The following is a 25,442-nucleotide window of genomic DNA, read 5'->3' on the forward strand; positions in this document are numbered from 1 at the left end:
CAAACGGGGATGGTTTTGAGCACCCAAGCCCTACAAGAGAGGGGCTCACATCCTCACACCCACCTTTGGTCCCCGAGGTGCCACCAGCCAGGCCAAAGGGATGCTCCCCTGGGAGACACCGGGTCCCCAGCGTGGCACAGGCCAGGTTTGGTGACAACACCAGGCCTGGTTGGGAAAGTTTCGGGCACCGGGGCCGTTCGTCTGGGGGCGGCGTGACTCACGGCCCCGTGGCCCTGCCGGGACTTTTGACCTGCAGGAGGTGCCAGGATTGGGGCCGCGCCCTTCTGCAACCCCAGGAGCAGAGCCAGGATCCCTCTGGGGTGAGGGGCTGCTGGGTTTCCTCAGTGAATTCAGCCACGCCAGCTTCAGAGGGGCACAAGAAAATCGTGCTTATGGGTCCAGCATCCTTCCTGCACCGCCTCCAGCTTTTGGGGACCTTCCTGAGGCTTTGGGGACTGCGATGCTCAGAGGCAGCAGCTCTGATCCATGCTCCCCCCATCACATCTGGGGGCAGCAGCACCTTTCTCAGCCCCTTGTTGGGCAAATCGCATTTTCTGGTGCTGAGACAGCCTCAGCTCCCCTCCTTATAGCAGCCCCTGCTCCCCATCTCCTACAGCAGCCCCCAGCAGAAACCCTCTCAGGCTTGCACCCAAAGGTGGGAGAGACAGAAAAGAACCAGAGAAGGGCGAAACACGTGCGAAAGTTCAAGGCTGGCAGCTAAATCTCCTCCAATTTACTGTGCCACCCCAAAACAAAACGCTCGGGCCCGTTGGGCCGCTCAGCACCAGCCACGAGCAGCCCCGGCCCCCTTGGGGACCACCAAAAAAAAAAAAAGCTGGAGCTTTTTGGCGCCAGCGGTGGGAATTTGGACATGAGCACCAGCAGGACGGATGGACGGATGGATGGCCAGATGGACGGATTTCCACCCGCACAGCCAAGGCTGCCCAAAAAGCTGAGCTATCGGACTGCTTTTCTATTTCCAGCCCCAGGAGAGTTGGGTCGGGCGCCAGCGAGTTGAAGCTTTCCGAGGTGAACAAATGGTCCCCGCTGGCACTGCCCCGGCCGGGGTTTCCTTTTGGGACAGGACGTGTGGCGTGCGCGACGAGCAGGACGGTGGAAACTATGCGGGTGAATCACGGGGCAGGATTAGCGCCGGCTCCTGGATGAGCCGTGGCCACCGCGTGCCGCCCGCGCTCCCTGCCCGTGCCTCAGTTTCCCCGGGATAAAGCAGCGCCGGCGCCCTCACCGTGACCCGCTGTGGGCAAAGAGCTGATTCCACGCAGCCTCCTTCGGCGGGATCCTGCCTTCCTCCGCAGCGAGCGCGCTGCCCTCGCCACGGTTTATTTTGGGAATGGCATTAGGGGAATCGCCCGGCAGCGCGGCGCTGAAAACGCTGCCAGATTCCTGCCAGCTGGCTCTCAAGGATGGAGATCGGGATTTCGGGTTTTGGGGTGTGAAAGGAATCGTGAACCACGGTGGAAAATTCACAAACTCAACTTTACAAACTCAAATTCACAAACTCAACAGAAAACACTGTTTGGAGACAGGCGCGGGGCAGAGCGCGGCCCCGGCTTCATGCGCAAAGGAATTCCCGCGCTGCCCTCCCGGCCGGTTTGGGGGAGGTTGGGACTGGGGAAGGCAAAATTTGGGGAGTTTGGGGGCAGGGCAGATTGCAGCCGGGTTTCTGATTTTGCACGTAGAGCCTGTTCCTTCGTAAAACACGTGAAAAAGAAAAAAAAAAAAAAAAAGCAGCCAGATGTGCCTCGCTATTTTTAGGCTTGGCGACGCGTTTCGGCTTAACCGCGGAGAATTCGGGTCTTTAGCGGAAAGCTGGATGAGAGGGGGAAGCGAAACGGAGTCACGCCGGAAAGATTAAAAGGACTCATCCCCTGCCACGGGGCAGCCGGAGCCGAAACCTGCCCCACACCGGCTCTCGCTTGATGGGAAAGGTCAGGAAGGGCCCGGAGTGCCCGGAAAAATGAAAGGCGTCGGGCTCGGGTGCGTTCCTCGCGGTCTCTTTGGCTCGCTGCTGCCCCTCGCTTTCCTTTGAAATGCAGCTTCAATTCCTTGGAAAAAAAAAAAAATAAAATGCTGGAAATGAGCGCTCGGGAAGAAATCCCACGAGGCGAAGCTGCCGAGGGATGGAGCTGGGCAGAGCCGGGAGCGGGTGGAGCTCAGGGGGGGGTTTGGTGCCGCCTGCCCCCGGCCCCGTGAGCTGCCCCAGGGCCTGGCGGTGCCGGACGTGCCCCGGCCCTCGTAGGGCTCCTTGCGACACCCCCTGTGTGCCCCCAGCACTGCACTCGCTCCCCACCCCATTAGTGCCCCCTACCCCATATACACCCCCAACCCCATATACACCCTCCAGCCCCATACAACTCCCCATACACTCCCCCGAGCCCCCCACTCACTCCCACCCCACTCACTCCACCCCATAGAGCCCCCACCCCATACAGCCCCACCCCATAATTCCCTACCCCAAACACCCCCACCCTATATACATTCTTCCACCCCTACACCCCCACCCCTTAAACTTTCCCCCGCCCCATATACATCCCCCCATATACCCTTACCCTGCACACCCCACCCTGAACACCCCCATCCCATAAGCACTCCATACACCCCCCCACCCTATACATTCCCATCCCAAACACATCCCCCCAAAACCATCCCCACACCATACACCCCTACCCCATAATTCCCCACCCCATACACCCCACCCTATATACCCCCACCCCATAATTCCCCACCCCATATACATCTCCCCCTCTACTCTCCCACCCGATGTACACCCCCACCCCATAATTCCCCACCCCATACACCCCACCCTATATACATTTCCTTCTATACTCCCCACCCCATATACACCCCCACCCCATAATTCCACACTGTATACACCTCCACCCCATATACACCTCCACTGCATGTATTTCTCCTCCATACACCCCACCCCATACATCCCCACCCCATACACATCCCCCCATAGCCCTCACCCCATAATTCCCCACCCCATATACCCCACCCCATATACATCTCTCCCTATATCCCCCCACCCCAAATACCCCCACCCTATACCCCCTACCCCATACACCTCACCCCATACCCCCCCACCCCATATACATCTCCCCCTATACCCCTCCACCCCATACCCTCCACCCCATACCCCCCACCCCAACCCCATATACATCTCGCCCTATACCCTCTCGCCCTATACCCCCCCACCCCATATACCCCCACCCCATACACCCCCACCCCATACCCCCCACCCCATATACATCTCTCCCTATACCCCCCACCCCATACACCTCACCCCATACCCCCCACCCCAAATACCCCCACCCTATACCCCCCACCCCATACACCCCCACCCCATATACATCTCCCCCTATACCCCCCCACCCCACACCCCCCCACCCCACACCCCCCACCCCATACACCCCATCCCCCCCCCATACACCCCATCCCCCTATACCCCCCACCCCAAACACCCCCACCCCAAACACCCCCACCCCAAACACCCCCACCCCATACACCCCATCCCCCCCCTACTCCCTTCCCCCCCCTTCCCCTCGGGCTCCCCCCTCGGCGGGTGGGCGGGGCCCCCGGGGCGCGCGCCGCCACACACCCTCGCGGCTCAGCCAATGGGGAGGCGCGGCGGGGGGGACGACGTCACGGGGGGGCCGGGGGAATCCTCAATGAGGCTGCGGGGCGCGCGCGGGCACCGGGGCGCGCGCTGCTGGGGGCCGCCTCCGCTCCGCTCCGCTCCGAGCCGCGATGATCGCGTCCCATCTGCTCGCCTACTTCTTCACTGAGCTCAGCCATGACCAGGCGCAGAAGGTGGGGCCGGGGGGGACCGGGGGGCACCGGGGGGAACCGGGGGGGACCGGGGGGGACCGGGGGGAGACGGAAAATTCACCGTGAGGCGCCGGGGGGACGGCTGGAAGTGGAAAATGGGGAGAGGAAAAGGGGCGTGAAGGGGGGAAAGGAGGGATATGGGGAAGGGGGGAGGGAAAATGTGGGTGGAGGGGGGAGGAAATAAAAAATAAAAAAAGAGGGGGCAAAAAAAAAGTAGGAAGAAAACTGTATTTAAAAAGTAGGGAGAAAAATCTGTATAAAAAGTAGGAAGAAAAAAATATATATGTAAAAAGGGAGAAGAAAAAATAATAAGTAAAAAGGGAGAAGAAAAAAAATGTATATAAAAAGGGAAAAGAAAAAATATAAAAAGGAAAAGGAAAAAATATACATATAAAAAGGGAAAAGAAAAAATATATATGTAAAAAGGGAGAAGAAAAAAATATATATACAAAGGGGGAAGAAAAAAAATATTTTAAAAAGGGGAAGAAAAAATATATAAAGGGAGAAGAAAAAATATATATATGAAAAGGGGGAAGAAAGAAAAAATATGTAAAAGGGGGAAGAAAAGAGAGGAAGAAAAAAATATAAGGGGGGAGAAGGAAAAGATATATAAAGAGAGAAAGAAAAAATGCATGTAAAGGGGGAGAAGAAAGTTAAAAGGGGAAGAAAGAAAAGCTATGGATAAAGAGGGAAGAAAAAGTGTATTTAAAGGGGGGAGAAAGCGGGGGGAAAGTTAAAAAAAGTTAAAGAGTTAAAAAGGAAGATAAGATAAAAAGCAAGGCAAAAAGTGAAAAAGAAAGAAAAAAATGGGGGAAGCAGGAGGAGAAGCAAAGAAAAAAAAAGGGGAAACCAGAAAAAAAAAGGAGCTGAGGGTGAGGGTGGTGACGCCGGGGCCGCGGGCCCATGGTGGGCGGGTGGCGGTGTCGCCGTGCGGGACGTGCCGTGGCGGGCCCCGCGTGTCCCCGAATGTCCCCAAGTGTCCCCACGTGTCCCCACGTGTCCCCCCCATGGGCAGGGGCTGGGGGGATCCCCCCGCTCTGCTCCCCACATTTTTTTTTTTCCCGGCCACCCCCGTAGCACGTGTGGCCCCCGAGCATCCCGCGGGCATCGCGGCACCTCCAGCACCGGGGGGCTCCTGGGGGGCACGGGGAGCCCACGGGGGGGCTGGCGGGGAAATGGCTGGGGGGGAATGAAACCCCCTTAATTAATTAACCACGTGGAAGTGGAGCCAGCCTCGATTTCCGACCCCCCCAAGGACCGCGGGGTGCTCTCAAGTGGAAGCGTCCCCGGTGCTGCACCGGCACCGGCACCTCGGAGCAGGGCGAGCGGCGATGCCTCCGCGCCCGTCCTTTGTTTGGCCAGGGCGGGCGGGCGAGCAGCTCTCATTAAATTCAAGATTTGGGGCAAAAAATCACCGCCGGGGCCGTGGGTTTGGGGTTTCTCCGCTGAGGGTGCCGAGGGGGGTGGGGGGGTTCGGCTGCTGCATCCTGAGCTGGGGCTGCAGTTCCCGTGGAAGTTGGTGGGGATTTTTGGGGAATGGAAATGAAGCAGCGCTGAAAGCGCCCGGCCACGGCGAGCCCCAGCGTCCTCGCTCCCGTCTGGGAAGGCGGAGAGGACACGCGGCGAGCGGGGCAGGCAGGGAGAGGTGAAACAAACCCGCCACGCTGGCGGCAGCCCTGGGGCTGCGGGAAATAGGAAGTCAAACAAGGGTGCGGAAAAGAAAAAAAAAAAAAAAAGAAAAAAAAAAAAGCTGCATAGAAAAAACTTCCCCAGCTGTAAAGAAAGACGGGGCTCGTCTTCTCCTTCCGCTGGCTGTGTCAAGTGTCGTGGGGTTGTGCAAGCGAGCGAGCCACGAGAGAGGGTTGTGTAACCCGGCGGCAGAAATAGGGCAGCGGCGTGGCCCCGCTGCTGCGTTTTTGGCTTTGGGTCAGCTCTCGGGTTCCTTATCGGGTTCCTTATCGGGGGCCGGGGGGGTTTGTGGAGCGCCTTCGGCTTCGTTACGCGGCGTGCCCGGGAGCTGCTGTGATTCCGAGCCCAAACAAAGCGGGTGGTGGAGATGTGGGACAAAACGGCCGCGTTCGGCCCCAAAAAGTAACCAGCCCCACGGCCGGGGTTGTTTTTTAAATAAATTCCTGCCGATTTGGAGCTCGGCACGGCTCTCCTGTAGGGGATGAGGGCATCCGTGCTGGTAGGGCAGATCATTAATCCCTGCCCTGCAAATCCTCCTGAGTGGGTACCCAGTACGGAGAAATGTAGGGGATGAAATTCTTGGAAAGCTGGGATTTTGTGATTTTCCCAAGTGCCAAACTTAAACCTAAGCCCAGAGTTCAAGCCTGAATTTGGGAAAAGATTTGAGGGCACCCACCCAGGCCGTGCTTGGGGTCAAGCGCCTTTTTTTTGATCCGAATCGGGCAGAAAAGAGCCTCGGACGTGGGAACGAAGTGCCCTTTCCCTGCGCTGTGGTTTCTTTCCGCGGCGGGACAAAGGCCTTCAAAACCGCCCCAAAATCGGACTTTTCTTTGCATTTTTCCTCCACCCGGCTTTCCCCAGGGGTCCGCTCGGTGGCCGGGAAGTGGGTCGGGGCCCGAAGCCCTCTCCCCTCCCAGGGGTTGTGCAAACCCCAGTGCGCCCGGGCCGCGTCCTTTGGCACCCCAGGATGAAAGCTGCCGCCACCCGACCGCGTTCCCCGGGGATGTGCCAGGCCCTGGGCTTCCTGCTGCCCGCCCCAGCCCCGTGCCAGCGAGGTGACAGCGGCAGCGGGCGGCTCCTGACTCACCACGAAATAATTGGGCCGGCAGCTTTCCTTCCTCACCAGTACTTTTCCTTAGAAAGAAGGGAAAAACGGAGCTCAGGTTCGTTTTCCTCCCGTTTTTTTGGCCCCGACCAGCAGGGTTTTGCTCCCCCCTTTATCTTTTGCTGCAGTACATTAATTTTACGTCTCTCCTTTCGCCCCGGCTCCCTTATTTTTTTTTATTATTTTGCAGCCGTGGGAGGGGCCGGCTGGGATTGCAGGTTCCTGGAAGCCATCCCGCGGCTTCTCCTCGCCCTGGCAAGGTCAGCGGCAGGACAGACAGACGGAGGGACGGACGGACAGACAGCCTGCCCGGCCCCCCTGGCCTCCCTCACCTTTCGGGGTGCCGTGGTGCAGCCCCGTCCCGAGCCTCCTCCCGTTTGCCTCGGGATGTGACTCAGTTTCCCCGCCGTGTCGTGCTGCTCCCAGCCTCCACTGCCCCCTTTTTTTTTTTGTGGGGCAGCATCCGAAGGGGAAGGGGGGCTCGGATGGTTTAAAACAGGAGAGGGGTGCTGGTAAGGGAGGGGGGTGCACGTAGGGTGGGTGACCCACAGGCTCCTGGCTCCCAATTTCGAGCTGGAAACGAGGCCATTTTCAGGTTCAAATATTTTTTTATTTTTTTTTGGGGGCTGCCCTTGGCTGGGTGGGGTTGGCAGGGGGAGATGCGCGAGGACAGGTCCCCATTCACCGCCTCCCGGTGATGCAGGGGGCTGAGGAACGGGCGCCCCGCTCCTCCTGCGGGGCAGGATTGGGCCCAGGGCTGGGAGGAACCGGCCGAGCAGGAACGGCTCTGAGTCACTGCGGCTGGAAATGACTCGGGGCTTGTGTCATCGGGGGCTTGGCCGCACCGGGGGGGGGTCACAAGGGGTTGGATTTGGCACGCGGGGAGTGGACGAGGGGCACGGGCACTGCAGGGGGCAGGGGGTGGCTGCGGGGTCAGCCCCCGGACCCCCGAAGCGCTCGGGGACTGGCAGCGTTTGGGGCAAGGTCGGCGTCTGCCAAGGGAAAGGTCGTGGTTGTGTCAGAACTGGGGCAGGAATTCGTTGATTTTGGGAAAAGGGAACCCATCAATTTCGGGAAAAGGGAATCCATCAATTTCGGGAAAAGGGACTGTGAGGAGGAGGCCGGGCAGGGCTGGAAGTGCACATTTGTAGTTTTTAGGAGCGCCGCCGTGGCCCAGCTCTGTCCATCGAAGCCTCGTAGCCCTCTCGGAGCTGGGCCGTGTTTTCTATCCTGACAAATATTTGATTCTCCGTTGCCAAAAAGGCAAAGAATCCACTCCAGCACGCCACCAGCCCCTCGTGACACCACGCCATCCCCCCTGCTACAGCTGCGTCCAGCTGGAAACCGGAGGGGACCGACCCCGTGGGCGCTTTATTTTTTGGGGGAAAAAAAACCCTAAAACGGCAAAGGGGAAGGGCTGCCAGCGGCCACGCGGGCGCTGCAGGAAGCGGTGGCGCTTGCCGGAAGCCGTAATCGCGCTGCTATTGCCACCCTCGAGCAGTGCCGGTCCCGCAGCCACGAGTCGCAGAGCTTCCTTTTCCTTTTTTTTTCCCCCCCCTCTCTTTTTGGGGTGCCCCAACCCAAGTCACTGCCTGCGCGCCAGGGTAGGGTCTGAGCACAGGGGAGTTTTCCCCGAACTGGGAGGAAATTGTTCCTGGTTGTGTGTTTGCAGCTCCACACCCTTAGGGACACCCTGGTGGGAGCATCCAGATGATTAGGAGGAAAAAAATTCGGAAAATATCTGGCCAGCTCACGGAGCTGCTCCTCCAGCACCTCCCAAACCCCCCGGACCTTCCCCCGCAGCTCGAGCTTTCCTCCTCCCTTGGAGCACGAAGGGAGGGCAGCAGAGCCTCCTTCCCATCCCGTCCTCCACCTCCCAGTTTGTACCAGCAGGGAAGGCGTGCTGGGACCAGTGACCCCATTTCTTTGAGGCTGGGTCCCGTCGTGTTCCCCAGCTCCGGGGCAGGACCGGGTGCCCGGACCCGGGGAGGTGCCGCAGCGCCCACCGTGCCCCGGCCACCCTGACCTGGCTCAGCCGCCAAGTGGGACGGGGTCTGCGTTTGTAGGAGAAGATGATCCCGGGTTTAAAGAGCTTCGGGGATTAGAGGAAGGTCACCCTGCATCTCGCGCCGCCGATTATTCCTGGAGGACATGAGGAACGTGTCCTGCGGAGGGGAGGCGCAACCTCGTGCCCTGCACCAGGGCAGGGAGCTGGCCTCGGAGGCTGCTGAGAAGATCCCAGCTCCTGTGGGAAGGACGAAGGGGACAGGGGGGTGCTGGCAGCTTTTTGTGACCCCACAGGGATGAGACCCCATCACACAAGGTCCAAGGGAAGGACGGGAGAGAGACTTTGGCACCGTGGTGCTGCCCTTCAGGAGCAATGCCACAAGCACCGGCAGCGTGGTGCGTGCACCACTGACCTAAAGGAGCTTTCTTGGGACATTTTGCCCCAAACCCATCTTTACCAGGAACCCCTGAGCCACGTGAGGCTGCAGAAGGCAAGGCGAGGCAGAGGGAAGCTCGGATCCTGCCTCTCCGGAGCCGCAGGCGGCGCAAGGTGCTCCCGAGGTGCCCGAAGGAGCGGGGTGGTGGTTGGGGAAAGGCGCCCGCAGCCCGGCAGAACACGGTCCCGTGGGCTTGGGCCACCCGGCCCGGCTCGGTGCCATCGACCCACGGCCGCCAGGGCGGTCCCAGAGGGAATTTCGTGGAGGAGGCAGCGGGTGGAGGCGAGAGGCCACAACCCCAGCCCTGCTCCGTGGGCAGCAGTTGGGGAAAGCAGCGGGCGTTTGTCTTCCTGCTCCCCAGGTGGGTGAGGAGGGGCAGGCAAACAGTTAGGGGGGTGGGGAAGGGCACGTTTCCTCCTGGGCTGCTCCCCGTTCGCATCTGCCCCGGCTCCAGTCGCCTGTTCCAGGTCACCTCCTGGCCAGGAACCCCCAGGGGGATGCGAGGAGGAGGCTGGACCCGCCGCCTACCGCTCCAAGCCCCTTCAGCAGGGTTTGGGCCCCGAAATTTTGGAGAGAGGGGACCCCGAGCAGCCCCGAGACAGAGCCCGGAGCAGGCGGGGGAGCAGGGCAGCGAGGGCAGCGCTCGTTCCGCGCCCGCAAAACGCCAATTTCCTCCATCAGGAGGAATAAAAGGCACGCCGGATTCGGGGTGACCCCATGGTACGTGCCTGCAGACAGGTGAGCAGCTGGGTGGGGTTCTCCTCTGGCTTCGCAGGGCTTGCAGCTGCCCTTTAATTAACGTTAAGTGAAGTTAATTGCGACGGGGCACAGCTCGGGAAGCTGGCGGTCCGTCTGTCTGTCCGCCTCTCCGCTTGCCGGCCCTGCCCAGCTCACGGACAGGAGCGTGCCCGGTGCCAGCGGCTGGCTCGGGGCCGGGATTTGTCCTTTGTCCTCCCAAGGGGCGCTTCGATGCCACTTGTAGGGGCAGGCGGGCACCTGGTGCGTGGCTCTGGGCACCTCGCTCGTGGCTCTGGGTGTTTGCTGCAGGGCGCTGAGCAGCTGCCAGCACCGTAACGCTTTGTAAGGGCTCCCCAGGAGGGAACGAATGAGCAGCACAGCAAGGAAATGAAATAAACAGGGTGAATTCCCCACCGGCAGCCTACGCAGAGCGGGTTGGGGGGCTGAGTCCCAGCCATCCTCTGCTGTACGGCCCCAGGACTCGACTCGGGGGCAGAATCAGGCCCCTGCTGGGGGCTGCGGGGGCACTCGGGGTTTGGCTCTCCCACATCCCCGTCTGGGGATGCTGCAGCGAAGGGCACACGGCGCGATTTGTGACCCCGAGGTGTTCAGGAAGATGTGCCAGGGCTGTGACCAGCGTTACCAGCATGCGGAGAAGCTGTCCCCTGGCACAGATGATCTGCTCTTGCTGGCAGACCTTCCTCCGGCCGCGGGGTTCATGCCCAGGTCCCCCCCATCCCGCTCACCTCCTGCCCTCTCGGCACCTTTCAGGTGGACAAGTACCTGTACCACATGCGGCTCTCCGAGGAGACCCTCCAGGAGGTGTCCGAGCGCTTCCGCAAGGAGATGGAGAAAGGGCTGGGAGCTGACACCAACCCCACCGCCTCGGTGAAGATGCTGCCCTCCTTCGTGAGGTCCACCCCGGACGGCACAGGTATGGGAATGGCAACGGGAAACGGCCCCCCCTGGGCCTTGCTGGGCCAGCTGTCCCCAGCGAGGTGGCCCTGGAGGTGCCACCACGTGCCAGGGGCCACTTGGCCTCACGGTGCTGCAGGAACGGGGCTGGCGTTGCCCAAAAGGAGGTCCCGTTTGTGCCAGGGGGTGCTGGGCACAGGATGGGGACCGGGGGACTCCCAGCTCGTGGAGGTGTGGGCTAGGGGTGGGATTCAGCCCTCACGTGCCCGTCCCGGCAGGACGAGGCTGTCACGGGTCCAGCTCATCGCATTTCATCGAGGCCAGACAGCCCTGAGCGCTGTGGGGACCGCGTGAGAAGGCGCTGGGGGGGCTCGGAGCCTCACAATGCGCCTTTCTGCACGCTGCCACGTGCCTCCAGCCTCCCGGCGGGGACCAGACCCCTCTCGGCCAGGAGATGGAGCACGCTCCTGGCCAGGCACGGCTCCCGTTTCAGGCTCTGACTTGCTCATCCCGCACCAAACCTCTTCCTCCAGCACCTCCTCCTCCTCGGGCTCGGTGGCTGGAGATGCTGCTCAGCCCCGGCGCCTTCAACAGGATCTTATAAAACCTCGGTGGAAAAAGCAGGGAAAAAGGGAGCTGCCAGAAGAACCCCATCCCGGTGTGGGTCAGACCTGCAGACACAGGTCCTGATCTGTAGGATATGGATGGGTGGAGGTGCAGGGGGGGGGTTGCAGCTCTCGGGTCCCCGGGGAGCCGCGAGGAGCATCAGGAGGCGGCCGCGTGCCCGCCCGCACCCCGGTGCCGCCGACAGTCGGACCTGGCCGCCTGCCCCGGGATTGAGATTTAGATCTCTTTAAATATTTGAGAACGCCTTAATTACAGGGATAGCCCCAATCCTGCCCCCGGCTACGTGAACAACGGCAGCCAAAGGTGATGGGAGCGGCGCGGGAGCGAGCGGGGCGTGTGTGGCGGTGCTCCCCGAGGAGAGGCAGGGCGACGCAGGGAGAGCCTGCACCCACTGCTGCTGGCTGCACGAGCAAAAACTTTACCATAAACCCCCCCCAAAAAAAAAATTTCCACCAGGATGCGTCTCCCAGAGCAAGCCAGAATCATCGCCACCGCTCTTGGGTGGCAGTTTAGGGTGACAAGGGGCACGTTGCCGCACGAAGGGATGCAGTTTTCTATTTAAAAAAAAATAAATATTTATTTTTTGAGGCTCCCAGGGCTCTGCACTGCCCTCCTCCAAAGTGTCCTTGCCCTTCGTGCCTCCCCGTGCTCCTGCAGAGTTTCTGCTGTCGGATTAGGCCAGATGATGCCCGCTCTGCGGGGCTTACCCAAACACAAGGTCGTGCCCGCGGGAGATGCAGGGCAAGGGCACGGCGCTGCTCAGATGCCCCCAGCATCCCACTGGAGGCAGCAAACAGCCCCAAAATGAGTTTTTCCTTTGCTTTTGGCACCTCCTCGCTCTCTTGCAGCTCACGGTGGGCTCAGCCACGCGCTGCTCCTGCTGCTCGGGGGACCTGGTTGTGCTCCTGGGCAAGGTGCTCGCTTTCCCTGGCCCCAGCCTGGACAGAAAACATTTCCAAGCAGGGCAGAGCGCCCTGCCCGCTTAGCTAACAGCCCGAGCACTTCCTTCCAGGCAGCACGGGTGTGTTTAACAGAATTAGACGCTGGGCTTCGGGGCTGAGAGCAAACAGTGCCTGGAATCCAAGCTCGGTGTTTGCCTTCCTGCCGGGAGCTCGGCATCGCCGCCCGCACCTTATCGCCTAACCAGGCCCTAATCTGAGGGAAGACGTGGCTGTGATATTTGCAAACCCAGTCCATCGTCAAGCCCAGATCCTGGAATTTTCCAGGAGAGGAATTCCCCAGTTTTCCTATTTTTCCTGCCTTCTTTTCCTCCTGCAAAGCCAAGCGCCGCTCACACCTCTCCGGCTTGCAGCCGGTGTTTCGTTCCTTGGGGCCGATGGGCACATCGTGTCGTTGCTTTGTGGTGCTGGCTGCTGTTTGTAGGGTCGAGGAAAGGCTGCTTTGGACCTGGGCAGGACGAGGGGACAGCCACGTCCTTGCTCTTTGGCCTCCAGGAGGGGAAAAAGCACAGCGTGGGGCTGCCCCCCATGAAAAGGGGTTTGCGGGGCTTAAGTGCCCGAATGCTGTGCTGCGAAAAGGAAAGCTGCTGTGGAAACCCATCCGAGGGGGCTGTGGGGAAGGGAATGGGGAGACCCCACCGTGGGCAGGACCTGGGGCACCTCTGGGACCCCCCCCACAGCCCCAGCCTTGAGCCTTGCTGAGGGTGCTGTGAGCTGGCAGCTCTCCTGGGGCGCTTGCGCTGCTCCAGGGATGAAGCGAGGGCCGTGCAGAGCCCCTGCAGACCCCATTCTTGGTAAATGAGCATGAAACCACCCCAAAATCAACATGAGCACTTGGCTTGGAGCAGGGGCTGGTGGCAGGACCCCACCTTGCAGCCCAGCAGCCCCCCAAACTTCCCCGTTCCTTCATCCATCGCACCAAAGCTCCCCGACCCCACCACCTCAGGACCACCATCCTATTTCTGTTCACCACCAATCCCCCCCCTTCCTGCGCGGGGAGGACCACTTCTTGAGACACCCCTGGTTAAAAAGGCTCCGTGAAGCCACTTCCAGGCCACCCTTGGGGTCTGTCACCGCCTGCAGTGCCCGGCCGGGGCCCGCTCCCCCTGGAATACCAATAACCCAGGCTTTTTGTTCCAGCCGCAGCCCCTTTGTAAAGGCAGGGCCGGGCACAATGCGGCCCCCGGGTGCTGTAATCTGCCCAGGGGAGCCAGCGCAGCACATTTAAATGTGTGCAGCAACCAAACAGTGCTGATGGAGGGCTTTCCCCCAGCCCTCTCCCCACACCGACAGGGTTTTTGAAACAGCCAGCTGGGCGCTTTTCCCGCACCCCAGGTCTCAGTTGATCCCAAATCCCTCAGCGAGCTGCCATAGTGCTTGGTAAAACGGAGAAAAAAAAAATCACAAAGTGTGGGGCAGCCAGCTGTGGGACAGCCCTGAGCAGTCCCTGTCCCCCTACCCCCATAGCAAAGTTTTAGCCAAGCTCAAGGAAGGAGAGCGCGGCGGGGCTCAGCCTTGGAGCTGGGCTTTGGTCGCTGGGGCTGGGGTCCTGGGAGCTTTCCCGGGGTCCCTGCATCAAAGGGTTAGGGGACAGCCTGGTGCCACCTCCCTTATGGCACTGCTTTGGTGTCTTCCCCAGGAATTGCATCATTTTTGGGTGGTGTTTTGGGCATTGGTTCGCCTGGATGGGGCTGCTCAGGGTTCCTTCTGCAGAGCCCCCAGTCCTGCTCCCACCACAAGCAGCGATCCCCTGGATAAGGGGTCAGGATACGTCCCACCTCGCCCCGGGGCTCCATCCCAGACCTTGCCCCACATCTGGGGAGGGGGCAGGATTCCCCCCGGCCAGCCCTGCAGCTCCAGCTCGGGCATCGTGCTTTGGGATGCTGCCTCAAGGGCCCGGCCCCGTTAACTCCTGGCTCTCTCCTCGCAGAGGACGGCGACTTCTTGGCACTGGACCTCGGCGGCACCAATTTCCGCGTGCTGCGGGTCAGGGTGTCCGACAACGGCCTGCAGAAGGTGGAGATGGAGAGCCAGATCTATGAAATCCACGAGGACCTCATGCGGGGCAGCGGGGCGCAGGTGGGTGGCGGCCTCCCCTCCTTTACGCCCTGGCCCCCGTCTCCTGGGGAGCCCCGACGTGTGGTGGCTCCATCCTTTAGGAGGAGCCAGGGTTGTTCCAAGCCACTGAGATGTCTCCTGGGGCTGGGGCTGGTCCCATCGTGTCCTTTCCCTGCTCTGGGCAGCTCCTGCCTCGCTTTGCCCGGAGCTCTGGGTCCCTGACGCCAGGTTGGGACCGTGTGGGTGTGCTGTGGGGGACAGAGGGGGACACCAGCCCCTCCAGCATGCGGGATGTGGCTGCTGCTCTCATGCACACCCTCAACCTTTCAGCTCTTCGACCACATCGCCGAGTGCCTGGCCAACTTCATGGAGAAGCTGAAAATCAAGGACAAGAAGCTGCCCCTTGGCTTCACCTTCTCTTTCCCGTGTCACCAGACCAAGCTGGATGAGGTGGGTGACAGGATCTGCTCCGCGTTTCATTCTGCACCGCATCAGAACCATTCAGGTTGCAAAAAAAAAAAAACTTTGAGATCATCCTCACCGCTAAACCTTAGCGCTTTGGGATGCGCAGGGCTCGGGGGGGGGGTGATGCTGAGCTCGTCGTGGCAGCCACCCCCCCGCGCAGCCGGCGCTTGGCGAAGCAGCAGCAGCCCCGAGCACTGCACAGCACGGACGTGCCGAGCATCACATCCGCGCCCGCGACCTCGCTGCGAGCCCCGAGGCACGTGGCTCTGCTCCACTCATCACGTGCCGCCGTCTCCTGCTCCCAGGGGCTGTTTTTTTTCCTCCCTCACCACGGTCAGGGGTTGGGTCCGGGCGGCTCCACGCTGCCCCGGCAGCAGGGCACGACCTCTGCAGCGGGGATGTGGTGGTGGCAATGAGGAAGGGTGGCTGCTTCCCTCGCGGGGGCAGCTGTAAAAGGGACAAGTTGCTGAGGGAGGAAGCGTCGGCTCCACGGTCGCACCCAGGTCCTTGCACTCCGTGCCTCGGTTTCCCCATCCGTCAGGCGGGCGGCTGTTTGTCTGCCTCTTGCCAAAGCATCCCCGGCAACTGGGTTGAAAAATCTGCTGTCGGAGGTTGCCGATTTGGTCGATGCCCCCACCCTTTTTCTGGGTGACAGGGATAGCTCTGCCGGCCCCAAATGGGGACAGTCCCAGTGCCTGTGCTGGTGGGGCAGCCAGATGCATCCCATAGCAGGCAGATCCCTGGATCCGCTGCGTGCACTGGAGCTGGTTCTGCTCCAGGGCTCCATGAACCCAGCCACCGAGGTCACGTTCCCGGCAGGAGGGAGCGAGTGACTCACGGGCCCATGGCCATAAACCGGGATGCGGAAACCGTTGCTGATGCAATGGCTCACAGGAGATAACAGGGAGGGAATTCCGCCTGCAGTGCTGTCCGTCTGTCCGTCCGTGTGTGGGTTGGGTGATGTGGGGATCCTGAAGTGCATGGGTCCCGCTGAGCTCTGGTTCTCGCCGTCCCTCCGCAGAGCATCCTCGTCACCTGGACAAAGGGGTTCAAGTGCAGCAGCGTGGAAGGCAAGGACGTGGTGTCCCTGCTGCGCAAAGCCATCAAGAAGCGAGGGGTAAGGAGCCCCGCAGGTCCCACGGGGATGGGACGGGGTGCGTGGGGTTTGCTGAGGTGCCGTGATGGGGTTTGGCGGCGCTCAGCCTCCTCTCCTGCATTTCAGGACTTTGACATAGACATCGTGGCCGTGGTGAACGACACCGTGGGCACCATGATGACCTGTGGCTACGACGACCACAACTGCGAAGTTGGACTCATTGTCGGTGAGCAGGGCTGGGCGGGGGAGAATTTGGGTCCGTCCTGAGCAGCCCCCAAAAGGGATCATGTTCCTTGCGGATTTCGGGGTCTTTTGGGGAGTGAGAAAGGTGACAGTGACCTTAAAAGCAAACAGCACTGCCTGTTTGTGCTCCTGTGTGAACCAAGGAGATGTTTAAGTGTTTTATATGGGGGTAATTATGGAGAATAAGGGGAACCCGGCACCATTTGTCACCTCCACGTGCCTGAATCCCCACGCTTGGTTCAGGTACCGGCACCAACGCCTGCTACATGGAGGAGATGAGGCACATCGACCTGGTGGAGGGGGACGAGGGCAGGATGTGCATCAACATGGAGTGGGGCGCCTTCGGCGACGACGGTGCACTCAATGACATCAGGACGGAGTTCGACCACGAGATCGACATGGGCTCGCTCAACCCCGGCAAGCAGCTGTAAGCAGGCTCCTGGCTCCGTGGGCTTTGCTCCGCGTTGCTTTGTCCTCCCGTCGTGCTGGCGCTGGGGGACGGACGCGGTCATCCCAGTTAAGTGGGTCACGGCGTCCTCCACCCTGCCAGCTTCAGCAGCTTCAGCAGGGGATGGGTTGGAGATTCGGGCTGTCAGCCCCCTAACGCCCGCTTCCCTCATCAACCTTCCGCTTGGATGCGCTGATTTGTTTCCTTCCCCCTGCCAATGGAATGATCAAAAAGCGAATACCACCACCTAATGTTCACAGCCAAGTCCTACAGACTTCCCTGGGTACCATCCCAGCTGGCAGCTGCGGTGGGATTAAGGGGAATCGCTGCCCATCGGGTAGCCCTAAGCCCTCCTCGCAGGAGGACGCTCATCAACATGCCTTTAGTTTCTTGGTGATGGGATAAAATATGGAAAAAGACACCCGGATTGTGCCGGGAGGCTGCGGTGTCACAGCTGAGGGTGTAAGGCCAGCCTGGCCTTGGTTCTTGCAGGGGTGCAGGCACACCACTGCCTTGAATAGCTCAGTGTCTACCCTCTTTTTGGGGCACCAGCTGATTTTTGCGTGCCTATGCTGCTGGTGGCCACCTCCAGTAACCAAACAAACGCATCTGGTGCTCGCCCCTTTGGCAGGTTTGAGAAGATGATCAGCGGCATGTACATGGGAGAGCTGGTGCGGCTCATCCTGGTGAAGATGGCCAAGGAGGGGCTCTTGTTCAGGGGGAAGCTCACGTCAGACCTGCGCACTACCGGCCACTTTGAGACCAGATACGTCTCCGCTATCGAGAAGTAAGTAGGGTCTGGGTGTTTTTTTGGCGTCCCAGCCCACCTCCTGACATCTACACTGGGAGAAATCGGACCCACTGGGCCAACTGGGACACCTCAGGTGGCGAAAGCTGGATTTCTAGGCATTAATCCCTTCTGTTTTGGCTGCCCAGGGAGAAAGAAGGGCTGCAGAAAGCCCACGAGATCCTCACCAAGCTGGGCCTGGAGCCATCCCACGAGGACTGCCTGGCCACCCACCGCATCTGCCAGATCGTCTCCACCCGCTCGGCCAACCTGTGCGGGGCCACCCTGGCCGCCGTGCTGCGGCGCATCAAGGAGAACAAGGGGGTGGACCGGCTGCGCTCCACGGTCGGCGTGGACGGCTCCGTCTACAAGAAGCATCCCCAGTAAGTCCTCAAAACATCAGGGAGAGGCCAGTGGGGACCAAGAGGGGGTCTGGCTGCAGGGTGCTGGCCCCCGGGCGCCTCCGTTTGGATCCCAGATCCTCCTCGTTTGCCATCCCAGAGGTTGATGTGGCCCATGGTGGCTCACTCGAGTCCTTTTCTTCCTCCTCCTCCGTAGCTTTGCCCGGCGCCTCCATAAGACGGTGCGGAAGCTGCTGCCCGACTGCGAGATCCGCTTCGTGAGGTCGGAGGATGGCAGTGGCAAGGGGGCAGCCATGGTGACGGCCGTGGCCTACAGGCTGGCCGCCCAGCACAAGGCGAGGCAGAAGATCTTGGAGGCCCTCAAACTGAGCCACGAGCAGCTCCTGGAGGTGAAGCGGAGGATGAGGGTGGAGATGGAGAAGGGGCTGGGCAAGGAGACGCACGCCAAGGCCACGGTGAAGATGCTGCCCACCTACGTGTGCTCGACTCCGGATGGGACAGGTGAGGCACCTGGATCAGCCCGACCTGCTCATGCCCTACGTAGGGCAAGGAGCATCTTGGCTTGAACATCTGAACCCCCCAGGAGAGGCTGGGACCTTTGTCCTTCCCTCCTTACCGTGCGAGTGGCACCAAGGGCTTGAGCCTCCAGTATGCTACTGGGAAGAGCCTCCAGGCCAGCCCGCACCCAACACAAAGCTCTGCTCTGGGTGTGCTCGTTCCACCACAGCTTTCTCACCACCGTTGTCCTGGGTTGTGCTCCCGGGTCTGTCTGGGGCTCGGGTGTGTGCCTGCCCCTTGGCAAGGAGTCTCCTGAGGTCTGGAGAAACTTCTTCCTGCTTTCCATCTGCAGCTCATTCCTATCCCATTCCCAACCCATTCCCATCCAAGTCTTGGTTTCCCAGCATGAAAGCAGATTGGGGTCAGCCTCTGGGCCATGTCCACGATGTTCCCTGTTGGGGTCTCTCCCCTGATGATCTCTCCTGGTTTTCAGAAAAAGGCGATTTCCTCGCCCTGGACCTGGGGGGCACGAATTTCCGCGTGCTGCTGGTGCGTGTGCGGAACGGGATGAGACGCGGCGTGGAGATGCACAACAAGATCTACTCCATCCCGCTGGAGATCATGCAGGGGACGGGCGAGGAGGTGAGGACGGGCTGCTGGAGACGGAGGATCAGGGCCCTGGGGTGGCAGCAGCAGCAGCTCAGATGGCCAACACTGGCCGACCACAGGCTCTGGGAGCACACAAGCAGTGAGAGGTGTCTCGAGTCACACTCTGTGCTCTGCAAACCACTTTGGGCAGCACTTGGGGATGGATGGCGAATGTTTCTAGAAGGAGCCAGATGGGCTCTGGGGACACCCTGAGGAGGGCAGTGTCCCCGTGGCACCCCCAGGTTGCTGTTTTGGGTCTGTTGGGCAGGCTGGTGTTCCTCACCGTGGTTGTAACCCCTTCCTCTGTCTTTGTGCACCCAGCTCTTCGACCACATCGTCCACTGCATCTCCGACTTCCTGGAATACATGGGAATGAAGGGCGTTTCGCTCCCGCTGGGGTTCACCTTCTCCTTCCCCTGCAAGCAGACCAGCCTGGATGAGGTACCCCCAGCCCACCCACCCACGGGCAGAGATCTAAGGGTGCCCACCGCGAGCTGGTGGGCAGAGGGTGGCCCCCTCCCTCCCCATTTACCCTGTTTTTCTTCCACCACAGGGGATTCTCCTCAAGTGGACAAAAGGCTTCAAAGCCACCGGCTGCGAGGGAGAGGATGTGGTGAGCCTGCTGAAGGAGGCGATCCACAGGAGAGAGGTGAGCGGCCGCGCTGCTGAGAAGCCGGCTTCTCACTCCCACATCCCGACTCTCTCTGGCGTCTTTAATTGGGCTGCAAATTAATGGGCTGAGCACGGTTAATGAGTGTCTGAGTCTTAACAACCACCCTTAGTCATTGCTAGAGGTTGGATTTTCAGGCCCTGGAGCTAGGAGACAGCTCCTGGCCAGGAAGGAGCAGACGTCCCCATGAGCAGAGGGGACACCGCTGCCTCCGTGCAGACCGCCCAAAGCTCCTGCCCTGGGGGTTCTTTCTGGTAGGGCTGTCCCAGCAGGCCGCTTCCTCTCCAGTTGCATCGTACTGGAGCTGTCCTGAGCCCCAAGCACCCACTGGCAGAAGCGTGGGGCCGTAGGAAGCCCACGGGTCCCTTCCCAACCCTGGGGGCAGTGCAGTGAGCTGTGTCCCCCAGCGGTAAGACCTGCAACCCCTTCCCTCTAGGAGTTCGACCTGGATGTGGTGGCGGTGGTAAATGACACGGTGGGCACCATGATGACGTGTGGCTACGAAGATCCATACTGTGAAGTGGGGCTGATAGTCGGTGAGAGCTGCAGCTTTCTTACGGGGTTCCTCCGCTCATCCTGATCCTGGTCAGGAACCGCTGCCTGCTCCCAGCACCTTTTGGGATCTCATTGAAAAGGGATCTCATTGAAAAGGGTGTCCAAAGGCTTTTGTCTTGCACGCACACCCTGCTTTTCACCATCTGTCCCGATGACAAACGCTCGTCTCCCCGCAGGCACGGGCAGCAACGCCTGCTACATGGAGGAGATGAGGAACGTGGAGCTGGTGGAAGGTGATGAGGGCAGGATGTGCATCAACATGGAGTGGGGCGCCTTCGGCGACAGCGGGTGTCTGGATGACATACGGACAGAGTTTGACTTGGCCGTGGATGAGCTCTCTCTCAACCCCGGGAAACAAAGGTGCGTGGGGGCTTTGGGGGCTGTGACGAGTGTCCCTTCACCCCTGGTGTCTGTGGGGAGGTGTCGGAAGGTGGAGATGAGGCTGGGTGTCCACAAACAGCTCCGGGTTGCCCCATCTGCCTCCCGGTGAATCCATCTGGATCCTTCGTGCCCTGAGGTTCAGCCCTGCCCTCTCCGTGCCAGGTTTGAGAAGATGATCAGCGGGATGTACCTGGGGGAGATCGTCCGGAACATCCTGATAGACTTCACCAAGCGAGGGCTGCTCTTCCGTGGACGGATCTCTGAGAGGCTGAAGACCAGAGGGATCTTTGAGACCAAGTTCCTGTCCCAGATAGAAAGGTGAGGACCTGATCCTGGCCTTAGTGCTGCAGGTTGGAGCTTGGGAGGAGTGCCTCAAGCACTCAGCTCAGAACCAGGGCAAGACACAGTGAAAATAATTGGGTAAAATCCAGGGATTTGGGACAGGGAAACTGTGTTTGGGGGTGACAACATGGACTCCTCCATCCTCTGCCTGTGAAGCCCCTTGGGTTGATGCTCTCTGAGCCAGGAGCCCCCGGGCTGTGCAGGAGGAGGATGAGGAAGGGGAAGCCACGCACCCACGCTGCCCCCATCTCCTCCTAATGCTGCCCAACCTTCACGTCCTCCCCAGTGACTGCCTGGCCCTGCTGCAAGTGCGCTCCATCCTCCAGCACCTGGGCCTGGAGAGCACGTGCGACGACAGCATCATCGTGAAGGAGGTGTGCACGGTGGTGGCCCGGCGCGCCGCCCAGCTCTGCGGGGCCGGCATGGCAGCCGTGGTGGACAAGATCCGGGAGAACCGCGGCTTGGACTTCCTCAAGGTGACAGTCGGCGTGGACGGCACGCTCTACAAGCTGCACCCGCAGTGAGTAGCTCGAGGGGGTCATCCGAGGAGATTTGGGCTGGGGAGGGAAGGTTGGGCTTGGCTTGGGAGGCTGCTCCTTAATGGCTGGGGAGCCAGGTCCGGGTTGAACCCAACCATGGGTAGGGGGCAGCTAAAACCTCCTCTGGTGAGGCTGGTGGCCTGGGGGGGCCACAGGTGGGGCCAGGTTTGGCTCTGGGCATGCAATGTGGATTTAACACATGCCCTCTGCTGCCTTTTCTCCTTGGCGCCACAGCAATGGCCGCTGGCGGCCATCTTGTGCGGCCGCGCAGGGCAGCCTTGGGCACATCGTCCTCCCCCAGGCCTCATGAGCTCCTTGTCCTTGTCCTTCCCTGCAGCTTCTCCACCGTCATGCACGAGACAGTGAAGCAGCTGTCCCCCAAGTGCGAGGTGACCTTCCTGCAGTCGGAGGACGGCAGCGGCAAGGGTGCGGCGCTCATCACGGCGGTGGCTTGCCGCATCCGGGAGGCCGGCCAGCGGTAGGAGAAGGGAGGTTTGCCGAAGAGCTTGGTTTCAACAAAACCGATTTCCTTCCCCATTCCCTCCCTCCGTACACACACACCCACACCCATACACACACGTGGCCTCCCCTCCAAGCAGACTCTTAGCTTTACTCGGTCCCTCGGGACGCCGCGGGTGGGACTGGAGACGCTTTGTACAAAACGTTGTCTGGGGCGTTTGGTCGTACGCTGTAAAAACTGCGTGTCGAGTAAAGCTAAAAGTGTCTTCGGCTGTGAACCCATCCCAGCCGCAGCCGATGCCGAGCACCAGCACTCCTCCCCGCACCTCCTGACCGCTCACGTGTTCCCTAATGGCAGAAACATTAGAGTAATGCCGACGCTGCATCGTCACTTTACAGTAACCAGTACCTATTTATCTATGTCGTGTGTCCGTGCTGTAGAAAGCAAAACCTCTTTCAGATTGGGCTAAAGGCCTCCGTTAGTCTTTTACCCTGATCACGGCTGTGTTATTTCCATGAAAGTCATGGCAAGTCTTCGAGCACAGGGTGCGAAACCGCACCAAGAGGCGCCGCGTGTCTCCGCACGGAGCGCTGAGCGGAGCCCGACCTGGCGGACCCGAGGTGGCTCCAGCAGAGCTGGGAAAACCCCGGGGGAGGCAGGGGGCAAGCCCCGCGCCCCCACCTCCCACCCACACCCTACTAGAGCGTGGCTGTGTGCCCCATGCCCACCGCTAGCACCCAGCCCCGCCGCACGCATGCGTGCGAAGAAGGCATGCAGAAGCATCCCAGATTTGTGTCCTCAGCCGGCACGGTGAGTCTTGGCTCATTTTGTCTGTGGAATAGCTCCAAGTCTTCCTAGCCATCAGGGGGTGCCTGCGTTGGCACACCGTGTGCCCACATCTCAAGAGATCGTGCATCTTTTCATGTACCTGGCCTCGGGGCCGTGCTGCTTAGCTTCCACGTCATGTTAATGTCATTTAAGAACGGTACGGAGTACTTCCTTCCTTCCTTTTTTTTTTTTCTTGTTAATTTAAAATTTCCTTGGGGTAGACTGGAGAAAAAGACCCAAATTCTGCGGGTGGTTGTGTGAGAACTTCAGGCATCCTTTGTCCCCAGAATGAGAGGGACACCGGAAAGCCAGGGCCATGCTGCAGGCAGGGGACGAAGGAGCCAGTCCCTGCTGTCACCCCCCGTTCGTGGCAGCCTCATCCCCTGCCAGCACCCAGGTCCTGATCGACACGGTGCCACCCCAATGCCACCGATCAGTGTCACCCAGATGCCACCCGGGGCTGTCACCCCAGCCCCTTCCCAAGGCTGTGTGCACCATGGTGCAGAGCAGCCCCCGATTTCACCAGCAGGAGAGCCTGGGGGTGAAGGGAACGAGCAGGGGCATGTGTGTTTCTGTAAATATTTAGTGGAAGGGAATGAAATCCAGTGATATACAAAAATAATAATGATGATAATAATAATAATTCCCATGAACAGACCTTCAGTTTGGAGGACAGAGGTTTTTGGGTATTTTTATGTATATTTTTATACTGCTTGGGGTCACCTTATTACCAAAAGTATCTCTTCTATGTTGGGGGTCAAGTTCAGTAGCACAATTCTAAAGCAAAACTGCTCTTTGGGCATTTTAAATGCTTATTTTTTTATGAGCCTCAAGACAATTATAACAAATTCTGACTGTGTATAGAAGTGATTTAAGAAACCAAGTTTAGTGGAAGTTTTAGAAGATAATAAATAAATTTTTTAAAGATGCTATAGAAATCCTCTAATCGGATACCAAGCAGTTGTGTGTGATTATTTCCTGAGAAGACTGACGTCTTACCTGCTGAAAACTTGGAACAGCAAGGTTTTTACCTGCTCCATCACGCAGAAGGGTGCCACAGCAGCGGTGTCTTTAACCTCCTAGGGACTTACCCAGCTGTGCCCCTTTTGTGACACGTAGCAGCTTTGTCAGTCTGGGTTACGTTTTCTGCAAGTGTCGTTTTGGGGACAGGGCGGGGAGGATGGGGACCGCGGGCAGCCCTGCGTTTGTGGCCGATTCAGGCTCCGTTGGTCGGTCGCTGTGTGGTCTGATTGTAAGCTCACACCAAAATGTTGCCGTGGCACGTTATGTGAATGTGTTTAAAATGAAGAAGGGAAGCTGAAACTGTAATTATTGACATGAAGGGAAGATCAAATTCTATGTACGGAGAGGGACAGGCTGACCAGCCCGTCTCTCCTCCTCCAGACGCGCTGCTCTGTGGATGTAGGATGGCTTTTGTTTTGTTTTGCTTGGTTGTCCCCATTCAGATGCATTTTCCTTGTGCTCCTTCCTGCTGGCACCTCCTCTGGCTGCGCAGAATGGCATCTCCCATGGCAGGAAGCCACCCTTTCCTCCCCAGGGATCGTTCTCGGGGTACTTTGGACAGGGTTTTATTGTTACTGCTTTTTTTATAAGCAACAGAATACTGAGCCTTGCAATTTGCCTCTTCCTCTCTCGGGGCCAAAGGCCGCGTATCATCTCCTGGCACCTGAGATGTAAGGAGGACCTGAGAGTTCCCGAGGTGCAGAGCTCTGGCCCAGAAGCAGCTGGCAGGGGGCAAAGTAGAGGGGGTTGTCCTGGGGTGGCTCGGGGCCACGTTGCCCCTCCCCAAGCAATCAGGATGTGCCCAGGCTGTTGGCCAGAGAAAGGAAGGTGGCAACGTCTGGGTGCAAAATACCCCAAATCCACGCGTCCCCATACAGGGGGTGCTGTGGTAAAACAGCGACCAAATACACTGGAACGGGGAACCTTGGTGCCCCATCTCACCACGCTCTCCTCCTCCCCAGCTAAAGAGGAGGAATCATCTCTTGGCACATCGCTTCTCTGGCTCTGGCAGAGGAGTGGGCACTGAAGGGGTGACTCCTGGTCACAAGGGAGCTTGGAGCAGGAGAGAATCAAATTAATCACCGGGTGACATCCCTCTCAGGCTGTTGTCTTTCAAACCTGAAACAAAGAAAATGCATCTTAATGAGGACGTTGGCTCCGTGCGGGGCAGGGGGAGTTAAATAAAGCCAAAGACTGTCCGGCTGCTAGCAGAAATGAGTGACTGTAGATTCACCTGATGTTGTTATTTCGTGTTTACAATATTTATTTTTAGTAATTGACTGCGATGATATTATATATAGGCTTCCTTATTTTTGTACTTTTCATACTGTTTTCCTGAGTGTGGTGTTGTACTTCTCAGCTCCCCTTTGCCACGATTGCTGCTCCTAGTCAGTGACAAATAAAAAAAAAAAGAGGAGAAAAAAACCCACCCATTTTCTGGGCTAAGTTGTGCTGTGTTTGGATTTCTGTGCTCCTGCCACTCTGTAGCAACCCCCTGGGAAGGGCATCCGCACCACCAGCCCCATCCCCAAGCCCTGACCCTATCCCCTGGGACAAAGGACAGCGCTGGGCAGGGATTTCTTCACCCTGACAGTCCCAACACAGCCAGGAGGGTGGAGGTGGGACCTGGAGACCTGTAGATCAAGGGATGGAGTCATCAATGTCTGGAAAAAGAAATCAGCATACATCTCAGGCGAGCTCTTGCCCCAT

General features: G+C 59.4%; 1 protein-coding gene and 1 long non-coding RNA gene across 2 annotated transcripts; one reads left to right on the plus strand and one right to left on the minus strand.

Moving 5' to 3' along the window:
• LOC137845327 (uncharacterized) lies at nt 1-6,782 on the minus strand. The gene is made up of 3 exons (XR_011090167.1): nt 6,218-6,782; nt 3,623-3,934; nt 1-2,066 (listed from the first exon to the last, which is right to left on the minus strand). It is a non-coding gene; the product is annotated as an uncharacterized lncRNA (long non-coding RNA).
• On the plus strand, nt 3,703-25,178 carry HK2 (hexokinase 2). Its single transcript, XM_068662391.1, has 18 exons — nt 3,703-3,834; nt 10,600-10,762; nt 14,260-14,408; nt 14,718-14,837; nt 15,874-15,969; nt 16,075-16,174; nt 16,435-16,618; nt 17,271-17,426; nt 17,576-17,809; nt 17,985-18,289; nt 18,780-18,928; nt 19,256-19,375; nt 19,488-19,583; nt 20,041-20,140; nt 20,336-20,519; nt 20,703-20,858; nt 21,169-21,402; nt 21,759-25,178. Exons 1-18 carry the CDS (start codon nt 3,772-3,774, stop codon nt 21,901-21,903), a joined length of 2,754 nt encoding a protein of 917 aa, XP_068518492.1. The 5' UTR covers nt 3,703-3,771; the 3' UTR covers nt 21,904-25,178.
• Nucleotides 25,179-25,442: the final 264 nt, after the last annotated feature.

This window comes from Anas acuta, chromosome 27 (assembly GCF_963932015.1).
Source record: "Anas acuta chromosome 27, bAnaAcu1.1, whole genome shotgun sequence".
NCBI classification, from domain to species: domain Eukaryota; kingdom Metazoa; phylum Chordata; class Aves; order Anseriformes; family Anatidae; genus Anas; species Anas acuta.